Source organism: Corylus avellana, chromosome ca1 (assembly GCF_901000735.1).
Source record: "Corylus avellana chromosome ca1, CavTom2PMs-1.0".
NCBI lineage: Eukaryota > Viridiplantae > Streptophyta > Magnoliopsida > Fagales > Betulaceae > Corylus > Corylus avellana.
In genome coordinates, this window is record NC_081541.1 from 28090717 (window position 1) to 28105341 (window position 14625).

General features: G+C 35.0%; 1 protein-coding gene and 1 long non-coding RNA gene across 4 annotated transcripts; both read left to right on the forward strand.

Moving 5' to 3' along the window:
* Positions 1–359: 359 nt before the first annotated feature.
* LOC132168809 (putative F-box/FBD/LRR-repeat protein At4g03220) lies at positions 360–1310 on the forward strand. Its single transcript, XM_059579871.1, has one exon. The coding sequence runs from the start codon at positions 360–362 to the stop codon at positions 1308–1310; it is 951 nt and encodes a 316-aa protein (XP_059435854.1).
* Positions 1311–3708: 2398 nt separating this feature from the next.
* On the forward strand, positions 3709–13090 carry LOC132166028 (uncharacterized). 3 transcript variants are annotated; one of them, XR_009438537.1, is made up of 6 exons: positions 3709–4033; positions 6821–6906; positions 9441–9676; positions 11377–11491; positions 11617–11791; positions 12811–13090. It is a non-coding gene; the product is annotated as an uncharacterized LOC132166028 (long non-coding RNA). The 3 variants fall into 3 exon arrangements; XR_009438538.1 differs by having other exon boundaries at positions 9465–9676; positions 11374–11491; XR_009438535.1 differs by having other exon boundaries at positions 9465–9676.
* Positions 13091–14625: the final 1535 nt, after the last annotated feature.

A 14625-nucleotide genomic window follows, 5' to 3' on the forward strand; every position in this document is an offset into this window, starting at 1 on the left:
ATCAATTGATTATGTGATATAATCATATAAATTATAGTGATTAATATATTAGTATTAATTATCTCAAAAAAAAAATTTGTGATTTAATGATCAATTGATTATGTTATATGTATAAATATTATTATAATTATAATTATAAAAATATATTATATAAAAATGCGGTTAACAGTTAGCGGTTAGTGGTTAGCGGTCGGTTAGATAACAGTCCGCCTTTACACCCCTAATTGGAAATCCTCTTTCTATTAGAACTAGATACTATACAACAAGAAGTATTACTATTACCCACGATTGAGGAACAAAATTTCAAGTCTGCCTTCATCGTCGTCTTCTTCTTCTTCAAGGTATCAATTTACTCTCCCATGGAAATCACCATGCAAGACCCAGTGCAGGATGAGGATGGCGATGGCGATGGCGATGGCGATAGACTCAGCAGCCTTCCAGACCGCATTTTTCACCGCATTATTTCGTTCCTCACGTTAAAAGACCTCGCCCGGCTGAGCTTCGCATCAAGAAGATGCCAAGAGCTCTGCAACTCCACGCCAACCCTGAGTTTAAGCAACATAGATTTATTGGAACCCGACAACATATTATGCCGACTCAGCATCTACGCCTTTCTCCACACCCTCATGCTCGACCGCTGCTCGCACAGGGTGAAGATGCAGAGCCTTTCCCTCCTTTGGTCTTTCCAACACAGCCTCCCCGACGAAGAAAACCTCGTCTGGTCGTGGCTGCAACACGCAGTAGACTCCGGCGTCGGAGAATTCAACCTCGACTTCACCGGAAAACCCTTCTCCCTCCCGGTTTGCGTTCTGGGTTGCGGATCCCTCATCTCCCTCGTCGTCAACACCAACAATGGCGTTCTCCAATTCCCCTCCACATTATCACTCTCTTATGCTTCTTCTTCTAAGCTTCGATTACTAACTCTAGAATCTGTTCGAATGGAAGACGACATCTTCCAGCAATGGCTTCCGTCTTTCAAGTTCCTCAAGGCATTGTCTCTTTCAAAAGTAAGCGGGATGAAGAGCATGAGAATCACCAGCTCGTCCATTGAAAAGCTGAGAATAGCAAGCGACGACGATCTCTGCCATATTCAAATTCAGGAGGTGGAAAAACTCAACGAGCTTTATATATTCTGTAGAGTCAACAACTGTGGAACCAAATCCTTGGAGATCTCTGCTCCCAATCTACAGAGATTTTTCTGGGAAGGTTTTGCTGTGGATTACCTCTGTATGAGGAGTTCGTCGCATCTGTGGCAGGCCACCATTGATCTTTCACTGCCTGCTGATCAACCGAGGCGCCAACTTCGATAAGCTTCTTCACAGCATACACACCGCCACAAATCTAATCCTGCGCATTGAATTTGTTGAGGTATATAAAGTAGCAATTAATTTTAGACTTTTTTCAGAATTACATAAATAATTTTCTTCAAGACAATATATATATATATATATATATATATATATATGTGTGTGTGTGTGTGTGTGTGTGTGTGTGTGAGAGAGAATTATTATTATTATTTGTGCATGCATATATATGAACAAATCCTAAAGTTCAAATCTTTATTTTTGCTGTAAAATTAATAAAGTTTTTAATTAAGCTTTAAATATTACAGTAGTCTTTCATTTTCTTTAAACTGCATGTATCAGATTTCAGTTGCATTCTTTTATGCTAAGATTATCCTTACAAACCTTGCAGATTTTGCTTAAGCATGGTTGCTTGCCCTTTTTACTTGATAATGTAGAGAATTTGACTATACAAAGGACCACTCGTTTAACTGGACACCAGGTCCGAGCATTATCCTCCCTTCTCACTGGAACCACCGAGCTCAATCATCTCATCATGTCAACAACGCATCTCATCTTGCCAAACCCACACAACTCTGCCTCTCACATTACTGTGAGTGCTTGTTCAGTTTATTTCATTTATCCCGCTCAATTGATACGGGCTAACGTACTTTTTTTTTTTTTTTTTTAATACGGTGGTCGGTTGGGAATGCCACTTCAACTATGTCAAATAAAAATGTATGTTGTATTTACTTAGCATATTAGTAATTGTCTATGGAGTCAATTTCATCATGTTTTCTGGTTTTTCTTTTTCTTTTTTTCTTATGACAGATGATAAACTCAATGGCTTCAAAGCAGCTTCCATGTAAGATGGGGTATTGGGAATCTGAATACCTCATGTTTACTCAGGTGAAAAAGATAACTATGGAGCTTTCCAATGGCGAGAATGATTTAGAACTCAGGGAATATTTGCTCAAGAGTGCCATAGAATTGGAAGAGATGACCATCTCATATTCATCACCATTGCCATCATATTTCCTTTCCGAGTTAACAAAGTACAAGAAACCTTTCACAAAATTGCATCTTCATTCGAAATTACAACTGTAAATGTTATTTTTTTCAGCCCTCTTGGAGTGTATGCTTTTTGGCAGTGATTGTTAGAAACTATAGATTCTAAATTTGAACATATGCATGAAACAGAGAAGGTTGAGAAAAAAAAAAAAAAAAAAAAAGTACAATTTCTACCTGTTGAATAATGAATATACCAATTCTTTTTTTCATTTGCCCTTTTTTGATATAATAATTGAGAGTTCTTCTTGTAAGTAAAAAGTACAAAATATAGAATGATGATTGTATGGATCTTTCTGGTATTGATCCAAGTTATATAGCTCAAAAAATTAGGGGATGGACTTGGAAAGAAGCAAAGCATAAAAAATATAGTATATGAATCAGGGAAATATTACCATACTTTTATTTTCCAATTATCTTAGGTGTGTTAGTTTTAATTAATTTTTAAATTTTTTTAAATAAAATTAATATTATAATATAATTATAGATAAAAATATAATCTTCAGCGTTATTATTAAATTTTTTTGGGTTAAATACTTTAATATTAGTACTTGGGTTTGCACATTTTTATTTTTTTCCACTTAGGGTTCAAATCCTACTATAAATGGTACCGGACTTACGGGAAAATACCAACTTAGTAACTCCATTACTCCAAACTAATAGAATGCCACGTGTCATCACATAGAAATGTCACATATCCTAAAAAACTATTAAAATTAATTAAAAACTATATATATATTGGGTGGCCCGACCACCTTATTTTGGCCAATGGGGGTGGCCACCCCATTTTGGCCATTGGGAGTAGCTCAAGGCCGGCCTAGGGGTGGCTTGGCCGACTTGAGTTGGAGGCACCCTATGGCTAAAATGGGGGTGACCGGCCACTCCCTTTTGGCCATTGGGAGTAGCTCAAGGCCATTCTAGGAGTGGTTGAGGCCACTCCGACCGGCATGGGGTGGAGGCGACCCATGGCTAAAATGAGGGTGACCGGCCACCTCTAGACCAGCCTTGGGGGTGGCCACCCCAACCACCCCCTTTTCAGCCATTGGTAGTGGCTCCAAGGTTTTGGGGGTAGTTCGGCCAAGTGGCCAATCCAGGCCCTCACATAGGGTGGTTGACTACCCAAAATAGTTTTAATTTTCTTTTTTTAGGTTTAGTTTATTTCTTATTATTATTATTATTTTAATTTTTAAGATACATGACATTTATATGTGCTAAGAGAAGTATTAAGTTGATCTTTTTGGGTAAATGAGGTACCATTTAAGATAGGATTTTAACCGCATTCGAAGAAAAAAAAAGAAAAAAGCGAACTCACGTAGAATTTAACCCAATTTTTTTTGCCCGTTACTTTTCTTTGTTCATGTCTCTTGCATGCGAAGCCATTTTCGAAAAACGACTTTTCCTCTCTCTCTGCTCGGCCGCTTTGTGAAATATCGGTAAAATATCGGAGTCCAGAAAAAAAATGGTGTCGGATACGGACCTTGTGACCTATCGCTGGCAGCTTGAGGAAGAATTCGGTGTCGATTTATCGGTTCGGAAACCGTTCGTTAGGGACGAAATCGGGAGTTTTATGAAAACCCTCACGGCAGAGCCCGATTAAGGAGGAAGAGAAGGGCTTGGTGTGGAATCCGAGAATTTTAAGCAAGAGCTGGAGGAAACGACGTCGTAGAAGAGGAGAGTGAAGGGTAAGTTTTTCTCTTTATTATTCTATATTGGCGTTTTCTCTATTTGTAGTTTCGGTTGCCGGGAAAACTGGGTTATGAGAAAAGAATGAAGTTTTTATTTTGGCGTATGAAAAATCTGAACTAAGTCAGTTTGAGCTTATAATTTGGGAGCAATGAGAGGGTTTAGGTAAATAATATTTGTCATTTCTATCCTTACATGAATACTTTCAGGTTCTTTTTTTTAAAAAAAAAAATAGTTAATTGGGGTGTGAAAGTAATTTTAAAGGAGTAAATTTGAATACTTTTTAGGTTGCATTTGGATTCTAAGAATTTGGGGGTAGGGATTTAAATTTCAGATCTTTTTAGATATCAAATTGCTTGAATGAGCCAAGAGTGATGCATGTTTTTATATGATTCCGTGGACGGTGGTATTTCAAACTCGTTCTCTAAAGATTTGTTGGATCAAGAGTCTCTTCTTCTTTCATCCATTACCCTCTTTCCTTTTAACTTCAAACATTTATGTATGTTTATATTTCATGGAAGCAATTTTTATGCGAGAGACTATGAATCAAGTTCCTTCCTTCCAAATTCCCAAGACAATTGCACGCAGCCTTAATGAGTTTTAGATGAATTGTGAATAGCATTGTACTTCTTATATTTCATTTGACTACCTTATTGTAAATTGTATTTAGAATTTAAAATATTTTTCATTCCACGTCTATTGATTTGTGCATTATTTTTTCGGTACTGCTTGGAATTTAGAATACGAAGAGAACCTTTTCTTGCTTTTGGGATTTATGTTTCTTTGTTCAATTTGCTGCGCTTCATGTAAAATTAAATTGAATAGTTTGTTATGTTATTGGAGGTCTTGGATTTTTGGAGAACGTTCTTGATAATCAAGTACTTAAGTTGTAGAATATGAATTCTTCTATTAATTTTAGATGGATCATGTTGATGGAGCTTATTTCATTTGAATTTTTTTCACACTCTTACATGAAATTATTGTTTTTTATACAAAGATTGCATGATTATCATAATGCCAACATGAGTTGGAATTTTTACATTCTGCTTGAGCACATCTTGCTATCTTGTTAGTTCACTGGGATTTTGTTATTTCTTTTTTCCAGTTCAATATATTTTGCACAAAGTTTTGACTAGTATTATGCTTCTTGAGCTGCACTTAAACATTTTTTTGGCTTTAATGACCGTGAATGAGAAATAATGAAAATTCCATAAATTTAAATGGGTCCACAGTATTTCCCAGCCCCACCAAATTTTAGTATGTGGCTCTATTTGACTCGACTCCACATCATTTAAAAAAATTCTGAATGTGTTTCTGAGTATGCTGTTGATATTAACCTTTTTAATGTTTACTTTCTAGTAGTCTCATTGTGAAATTTGAGAAAGCTCCAAATTCCAAAATTTCTCATGTACCTTATAGCACTCGGGATACGTAGAGCAGTGAGGGAGGAACTGAAAGTCAAATTATGTCGAAGAAATATATAAAGAAATCAATTTGTAAAACATGAATCAGAAATGATATACCACTGCTGACGGATCTAAATCCTGTGACATTGCTTCATAATAGTCTTACTTAGCTGCGATACAATAGACACACACAATGTTGTATGCAGAGATGTGGCCCTTTAAATCCCACCCTACTCATCATAAAAAATGCCCCTCAATTTTCAGATTGTTTTATGATCATATCTTTTTACTGGCTCCAGTCATTCTACGTGGTTGTTAAATTTATGCTTGTATAAAGCTTACTGTGTTGATAAACAGTGCTTTGCTTAGAAAGCCCTAACCAAAAAATAGCCTACACAAGATGTTTATGCTTTTAGTTTCATAGCAGCAATCCCGTTTATAAGGCAATCCCAGCTCTTTTGGGTTAATTATCATATATGTAAGGCGGGATATGGATGTAGAAGGAGTTGAAGCCCACAGGCATACTATTACAAGATTAAATCTTGGATATCTTGCTTTGTATCTCAGGCTGATAGTAACAATTATCAGAAAAACAAAGAGCAGATAGTCATCCATTCAGTAGGTGATAATTTTCATAAAACTTTTCATTTTTTAGTTTGAAATTGATGTCTTATATCTTTTAGGTGTATACGGATTAGGCTTTTGGAAATCATACTTCTAGCTTTGTTTTCAAGTGTAATATTATCTTGGATTTCTTCCCATAATTGGTTATCCTTAAGTCAATCGGATCTGAAGATGCAAAGTCATACTTAGTGTATGAAGAACATATGTCTTTATTCTGGGCTGCAAGTCCCTTTCATTTGTTTTCCTAAACACATTTTATTATGCTTCGTAGTAGGTCAAACAAGGTGGATAAAGAAGTCAAGAAAAGGGGAGGTGGCTTCAACAAATTACACAGGCTTTTTTTGGCAAAGCCTTTGTTTTTCCTTTGTCACTGTTCATCACATTTTCCCAAAAAAATCAACATCAAAACATTTTAACTTTTTTTACTTTTTATATCACATCATTCACTTTTTATTATTATTCAAATAAAAAAATTACTACAAAACAAAACTTTTTCACTTTTCCATATCAAACATTCTTACTTTTTTTTTTTACATGAATATACGCTACAGTGTCTAAGGAAAATGCTTTGCCAAACAAAGCTACAGTCTTTCCCCACAACTTCAAAAATTTGTTGGAGTGCCTGAATTGGCTAGAAATCATGTATAAAAATTAAATAGTCTGAAACTTGCTTTTCATTCTGTTCTTCATGCTATTTAGAACAGATCTTTTGGGACGTAAATTGACACTAAATTTCCTCCTTCATTTTGGCTTTAGGTTGTGAAGAAGAGTTGGGCCTATATATGGGAGAATGATTTGCAGGATCCAAAGAACAAGCGAAATATAAGAAGCGATGAATCATTGTAAGCCTTTCTTAGTGTTAATTCTATTAATATGTTAGTTTTGAGAACACATTAATTTTTCATATATTTGTTGTGGTGAAACTAGATATGTAGCATGATTGTCTTTGTTCATGATTATAACTTGTTTATGTTACTTTAGCACCTTGCTTGTTGAGCTTCATGTGGATATGTGTGAAGTCTTGTTTGTAGATCTAATTTTGTTTGTTCCTGGTGGTGTCTTAGTTTGAAGAATCAATTCTAGGTTTCTGCATTGCCCTTTGCAGTCCATGATCTAGTTTTCAATATGAAACAAGTAATGCTTGGTGAAATTTGATGGGGATTTTCTTGCAATTGGCATGCATCATGTTTCTCTGATGGCATCTCTTGTAATTCGGTGAGAATGGATAATGTCGGAAGATTCTCTGTGCTTTCATTCTTGAATGTTTTACTGATTAGTCAAAATTATTAGCTGTTGTGGATGCATCTTCTGATGGGAAGTGATGGCTGTTTGCAATAAACTTTAATGCAGATTTGATATATGTTGTATTTTCTTGTATATTATAAAGGGTATATATGCGCCTATATCTCTTTCTTTTTTTGGGTCATTTTTGTGACATCTCTCGTTTTTCAGTTATTCTAATGATACCAATGAGCTTTATCTCAAATGTTACTTCCTCCCTTGTAGCAAGGTGGAGGGTCAGGTTGTGGGTTCAAGTCCCACCGGGTGCATGTGTAATTTACCATTAAAAAAAAAGTTTTCTAATGACATCTCCTAGGTTACTTGATTGTTTTAATTCAGCATTTTCATCTCACTTCCGTTGGATTCATCAATGGGACTTGCATAATGTGATATCATTTGACTTAATTTTCTGCCAAAGATACCCCAGGGGTTATCCAGGGGGCATCATTGGAGAACAATGTCAGGGACAGGGTGAGACCTTTCCATTGGTTACACCCACTTTGTTTTGTAGTTATTTTTTTATTTGAATAGCAGTAAAAAGTTATCGATGTGATGTAAAACGTAAGAATGTTGGGAGTTGAATTTGAAATGAATAGTATGAAAACTTTTTTTGGGCCATTGGCAAACATAGCCGTTGCAATTGATAACCTCACTACTTTAGAGTGTTTATTTTCTAGACGTGCAAAGAGATTGAAATGTTAGATTGATTGAAATGGTAAAAGATATAACTTGGCGGAACTTTATTTCACCCTCACCCTCTAAAGCACCACTCTGAAATCTTTACATTTATTTAGTGATCAACAATATCTTAATTCTCAGTAATGACATGTAGATTTGTAGGAGGATTGCCAGGTGCTTGTGTTATGGTTTATTTTCCATCGATGAAAGGAACACCTTTTTTTAAAAGAAAGAAAATGACTTATCTTCTTTTTTTTACTCCCTATTTAGGGTATCCCATATATCTTTTAGGTTGCTGCTGGTTCTTATCCATCTCTAGCTTGTCCTCAGTTATAACAGTGTTGAGCTTACTCATAATAACCCTGTGTTTTGAGATCATTGTGTGATTGGATGCCAGCCCTAGGTAGTCTTGCTTTTTTTTTTTGGGACTTCCTGGACCTTTTGGAATTTTCGATTGTAACTTTTGGGAGAATTTTGTACAATCTCCATGTACTTGAGTGCTCTCTTTTTATCTTAGTAAATGTATTACTTATAAATAAAGTAAGTCCAGGAACATTGAGGACCTTATACACTTTTTCTCGTACACCCTTTTCACTTGGACTGCTGGTTGGCTAGCGCCCTTAGTGATCAGCTTCCCTGACTTACTTTTTATGTTCTCTTCTTCTTTTTCTCCTTCTTAGTCGCTCTCTTGTATACTCCCTGTGTGCTAGGGTTGCGCCCTTCTGCGCTTTGATTAATACATCTTTACTTATCAAAAAGTAAGTCTGTTTTCTCAATTCAAAAGAAGAAGAAGAAAATGCTTGTGAGTATGATTCTGGTATGTGCTTGTTTTGAAATAAGCCAAAGAATCAATCAAACCTCTCAATAAAAGATTAAGAAGTATCAAATTTTGTGATTATATTATGTCAGTAGTGTTTAGTAGGGTTGTTTCCTTCCAAGGTGGTGTTTGGCAAACAACACCAAACACCACCACACTATTCATCTCATTTTTCAAAAAAATCAACATCAAAACATTCTCACTTTTTATATCACATCATTTATTTTTTACTACTATTTAAATAAAAAAATCAATATAAAACAAAACTTTTCCACTTTTCAATACAACTTTTTCACTTTTCTATACTAATTATTACACTCATTTTTTTCCTTACCAATCATGAATAGTGCATTGTAAAGGGCTTGTTGTTTACTAAACATGGCCAAGTAATTTTGACTTTTGGTGTCTGGTATAATGCTGAGATCACTCATATGAATTGCTCTTTTTGTTTGTTTGTTTGTTGTTGTTTTTTTTTTTTTTTTTTTTTTTCAGTATTTGGATTACCTTGGGATGTGTATATTTTTGCAATTTCAACTTCAAGTACCACAAACAGTCTTCCTCGTTGAAACTTTCCTTTATCTCTCTAATGGTATTTTGTAGCGATTGTTTTCATTTGCCTTTCAGTATCGTCATCCTGAGGATGCAAGGTCTAAGTGTTTGTGGGAAATAGTAACATGATAAAATTGATCAACAATCAGAAGACTTGAAGCAAAGGGTAAAAGGTGAAGAGAGTGGCGGTTCTGTATAAGGAGATGTCAGCATTGGAGAGGAACAAGAGGAAAAAGAGAATGAAGAAGAAAAAGAAGAGAGTAGTGGAGAGGAAGCAAAAAAAGAGGGTGAGTTTTACTTTCATTATTTGTTAAGAGAATTTTTGTGTCTATCTTTAGATGGATCATGCATTTGAGCTGTAAATATGGCTACTTCATTTTATTCATGCATGGTTGTTAGTAAGTTTGTAGTTCATATTTTTTCAAAATTGTTCTTCTTGTTGCCATGTAAACCTGATAGAGTGGGTATGCTGCCAGTATTTGGGATGCAAGGAGAACCTTCATATTCTTGCAACTAAACAACTCTTAGTGATTTTGAATTGCATGGAAGGGGATAAAGCTGTCTTTCTTTTGGTTGCACTGTCACATGTGATAGATGGTGATGGCCCACAAAATTAAACATCATCAGTTCCGTGGTAAACTTGAGGTGGGAATGAAAGTTATTCTTTATGTCATTATTAATCAATCGTGATCCTGGCAATTCATATGCTAAGTTGAGAACTAAAGAAGTTGAATAGACTCCTAGTGGACACCTTTCGCTGCACATTGTATATTCTTGTGTCTAAAGAATTTACCAAAAGAGTTTAAGAATCATTCATATGCCAATTCACAATAAGCTAAAGAAATGTTTCAGAACGCAATAATAGCAATTTTGTTTTCAATATGTGGTGTATATAATGCATTTGCAACTTAGAGGTTTATGCTTATATAGCTTGCGTCCAAGAATAAAATGCATCTTTCAACTTATATGTATAAAAGCAAATGCATCTTTTAGTATAATTACATTGATTTATTGATTATAAAGTCCAAATACAATACTAAGACAAAGTAGAATGTGTGTTCCCTCTGCTACAGCTACTGAGGCAGATTTGAAGGACCATAAAATAGCAGTTTTAAGGAAGTGAAAATGATTGGAAATTCGTCCAATATCAAAGTTGGAATAACATGGAAGCTTCAAAGAATATATTTATATATTTTTTTTTATAAGCAATCGGCAAATATCATTAAAAGCATAAAGGCACTCCTAAGTACACATGAAGTATATAAGAGGAAAGAACTAAGAAGCTTCAAAGATCATTGAAAACTGTTTTAGGAAATTTCAGTTCTTCGATAACTTCTACTTATGGATGTGGATATCTAAGGAGTAAAGCTATCTTTTGAAGATAATGATATGGATAAATCATTTAACATTTAATTTTGCAAGGCTTGTAATCTTAGACCCGTACCAAAATTGTTAAAGATGTCTGCCTAATTATGAAATCTATGTTACCTTAGATTGGGTAATATACTGTCTTAGGTGGCTGGTGGACCAAAGTTTCCTCTGGAAGGAGGTCATCTAGTGAGTTCCAAAAAGTTTTGTGGTTGTTTCATCATTAGAAATCCACGGTTTGCTATTTCATCCACCTGACATATCCGTTTGTGCAGAAAGATAAAAACAGGAAAAGAGGGTAGTTGGCTCTTCTTACCTTAATTTTTTCCATCCTTATATTTGCTGTTGATTTTTCATGCATTTTGATGGGTTTAAGGTTTTGATAATCATTAATATGCATACTCTTTGAAGTTACTGCATGGAATTATGCGGGTAATAGTAATCATATTTTTGTTTGAAGATCTTCAATGTCATTGGATATATATGATGAGGGGATGGAGATATTAGCAACTTATGCACATATAATGTCTGTCTTCTGTACTCATTGGTTTATTTTACTCTGCTTCACACATTGCTGTTTTTGATTTTCTAAACTAAGTTGTTTGATCTTATTAAGTAGGCCTGCTAAGGAGGATAAGAATCTCATGGAAAGGGGATGTGGCTTTAATAAACTATGTAGACTTTCTCTGCAACTTCAAACATTCACTGGAGTTCCCAACTTGGCCAGACCTGAAGTATGTTTAAAGTTTTCAATAAAACTCCTCACCAATTTGTTTCAAGTTACTTTTGATTTTAGATGAATTTCTTTGACACAGGATTTCATTCTTTTTTCTTTTTCACTTTCCTGTTTTGGATCCAGGTTGTCAAACAAATTTTGGCCTATATTCAGGGGAAGAATTTGCAAGATCCAAAGAGTAGGCAAAATATAATATGTGACAAATCACTGCAGGCCCTTTTTCGTGTTCATTCTATCAACATGTTTCAAATGAACAAAGCCTTGTCCAAACATTTATGGCCATTAAATAAGGAAGATGGTAAATTTTCAAACAAGCTTCTTTTACGGTGTTGGTGGTGGTTCTTTGGGTTTTATTTCTTTTTTAGGGAGGTGTTAATGTGCTATTATTTTTTAAATTTACAAGATATTTAGGCTATATATTTGGCTTAATTATCTTTCTCTAACAAGCCTTGTTCCTTTACCACCTTGCTTGGAACTTGTGCTAGCATTGGGCTCCGCCACGCACATGCTCATTTGAATTTTATTGCTTGTGGTTGTTATTCTGAAGAATCTGCAACTAAAATTCAACAAATTTAGTTTTGACATACCTCTTAACTTTAGATACCTTGATTGAAAGAAATAAGCATATATAATGATACACATGATTTATAAAGCAAGGTTGTTAAAAATCATGTGGTTTCTGTTACGTGAATGATATTATAATATCCATACATGACTAATTCATAGAAGGCTTGCTGCTTTTGAGTTATGCAAGCAGCGAGGTTTTGTTTATATTTTGCAGGATTTGATATGTTAACTTTGGTATAATTTTTAATTTTTTTTTAAAGTAATGCATTTCATTAATAAGCGCAAAGAGACACAACTCTAGTTTACACTGATGTATACAAGAAATACCAACCCACCCCATCTCGATATTCAAAACATGGGTGTGTCTAGGGACAGATTTTTCTAGTTTCCAAATCTTAGGATATGGAGACAGTTTGAAATATCTTATGTAGGTACTTATTTTGTAATAACTGTGCAGCCCACAAGCTAACCTAGAAAGCAAATGCAAGAACTTTTTGACAACGAGGAAAACATGTTTGATGTTTTTCTCTTCCTTTGTTTGACTGGCCAGTTTTATGATACAGATGGATTTATCAATTGATCTGATGCAGTTCAACAGGATGGATATATCTTATGCACATCAAGTCGTTTGATACAGATGCATTTATCAATTGATCAAATTCTATATTGTCATACTGAATTAGAAACTCAACAGATTCTGGTGCCTGAATTGTTAATCTCACACATGGTTTTTTCTGCTTGTTTCTGAAGGATCCATCTAATAAGAGGAGAATATATATGTGAGGATAAAGCAAAAAGAACATTTTGAGGTTGACTCCTTCATTGGCTTCACTATCTCAAAGCTTCTCTGACCTCTCATTTCTACAATACAGAATAGCAAGTTGCTTATATGTATAAAATGTGAGCCCGAGTTTGATATTACCTTTCCACATCGGGAATGCTACGGTGCTTCTCAATATGTAGGGAACTAAAAGAGCTTTCCTATACATTATTTTAATATAAATATTTTTCTTTCCTCTCTTCTCTTTCATCTTCTGACCTTTCATTGGGGATTGTATTAGATTTTATAAAAAATGGGGGGTAGATATGGAACTTGTATTTAGTAAAAAAAAAATATTTTAATAATATAAGAAAATGTAAGGGAAGCTAATGTAAAGTGTATTTGTATAAGAGGAGCAAAAAGTAAATTTGTTCTTTAAATTTAGAGAAAATTAAAAGAAAGTTGTTCCTGTGCTCGTATACCTTTGAACATTTGGAAAATCGCAAATAGGATCTTGCAATATCCTATCATTTTTGTCATTTTCCCCCTACCATTATATGCATTTCCTCTTTTATGACCTTTTCTTCCTTCTTTTGGGGATTTTTCTCCAGTGGGGTGAGGGGAGAGAGCATCACCTAGAATTTTTACAGGGACCATTAAAAGGTGGAGAGAAAAGAAGTTACAACACATGGGAAGCATGCTTAATTTGCATTGTTATCTTTTAGGGGCCTCAAGGTCAATGAAACCTTCAAGCTCTGCTCGATCCTTTGCAACAGAATCTATTTATCTAGTATGAAACCACAATCCAGCAGACACAGAGAATAGCTTAGAACATCAATCAATATGGTATTGTGCATCTGCATTAAAAGATTATATTCTTTATCAAGATTGGGGTACTGCCAGAAACTTTTATGTAGGGTTGAGGTTATATATTTAGTTTGGGGCGACCTGAACCCAATATGCTGACACAACTCGTACCAATCCGGTTTAAGTTCCATGTTGCAACTTTTAATGGCTAAGACGAGAGCTTAATATTACGTTGTTGCACGCGGATGATCATATCCAAATCTTCGGCTTAAGAATCCTCAAGTGGCAAGTGCCCAAACTGAGTGGACAGGAAAATTCACCATCAATCATGTGACAACCAAGGGAAAGTTGGCTCAATGCCTAAAAAGAAAAGCCAATTGCAGCATTGCAATTCAAACAAGTCTTCAAGGGGTGTGTGTTGTTTCATGATTGCAATAGTGGTACAAAGAAAGAAAGAATAGTGAAAGGAACACCCCTTTTTTTCTCCTTTTTTTCTTTTTTCTTTTTTTAAAAAAAATTGTTAATATATTTTTTTTGAGGGTGGCTGGAAAGAGTTGTTGGGAAATCGATCCAAGAAGAATAGATGGGAGGGGAGGCAATCAGAAATTGGAGAAAAAGAGAGTCGAGAATTGTCAAAAGGAGAATCTTTTGGGGGTGGGATCCACCAATATTCGAATTGTTGAAAGCACCGCCGTTCCATATGCGGCGAAACGGTTCCCCCAACATCTTTTTGACACGTCACGCCACGCGCCCCCCCGACACTGCCCACTTTTTTTTACCATTCCATGATAGACCTTTTCTTGTGGGTTCAACATGTGCACTCATGGCTGATGCCGTAAATATCTCACCCCAAAAAAGATATTTTTATTTATTTTTTTTAATTCACCAAATTCTCGTGAACTTCAACTCGTTAAGACATTAAGATTCAAAAATTCTCAATTTAAAGTTGAACTTTCAATTTTTTGTAATACTCCAACGTTAAAATTTTTTATTAAATC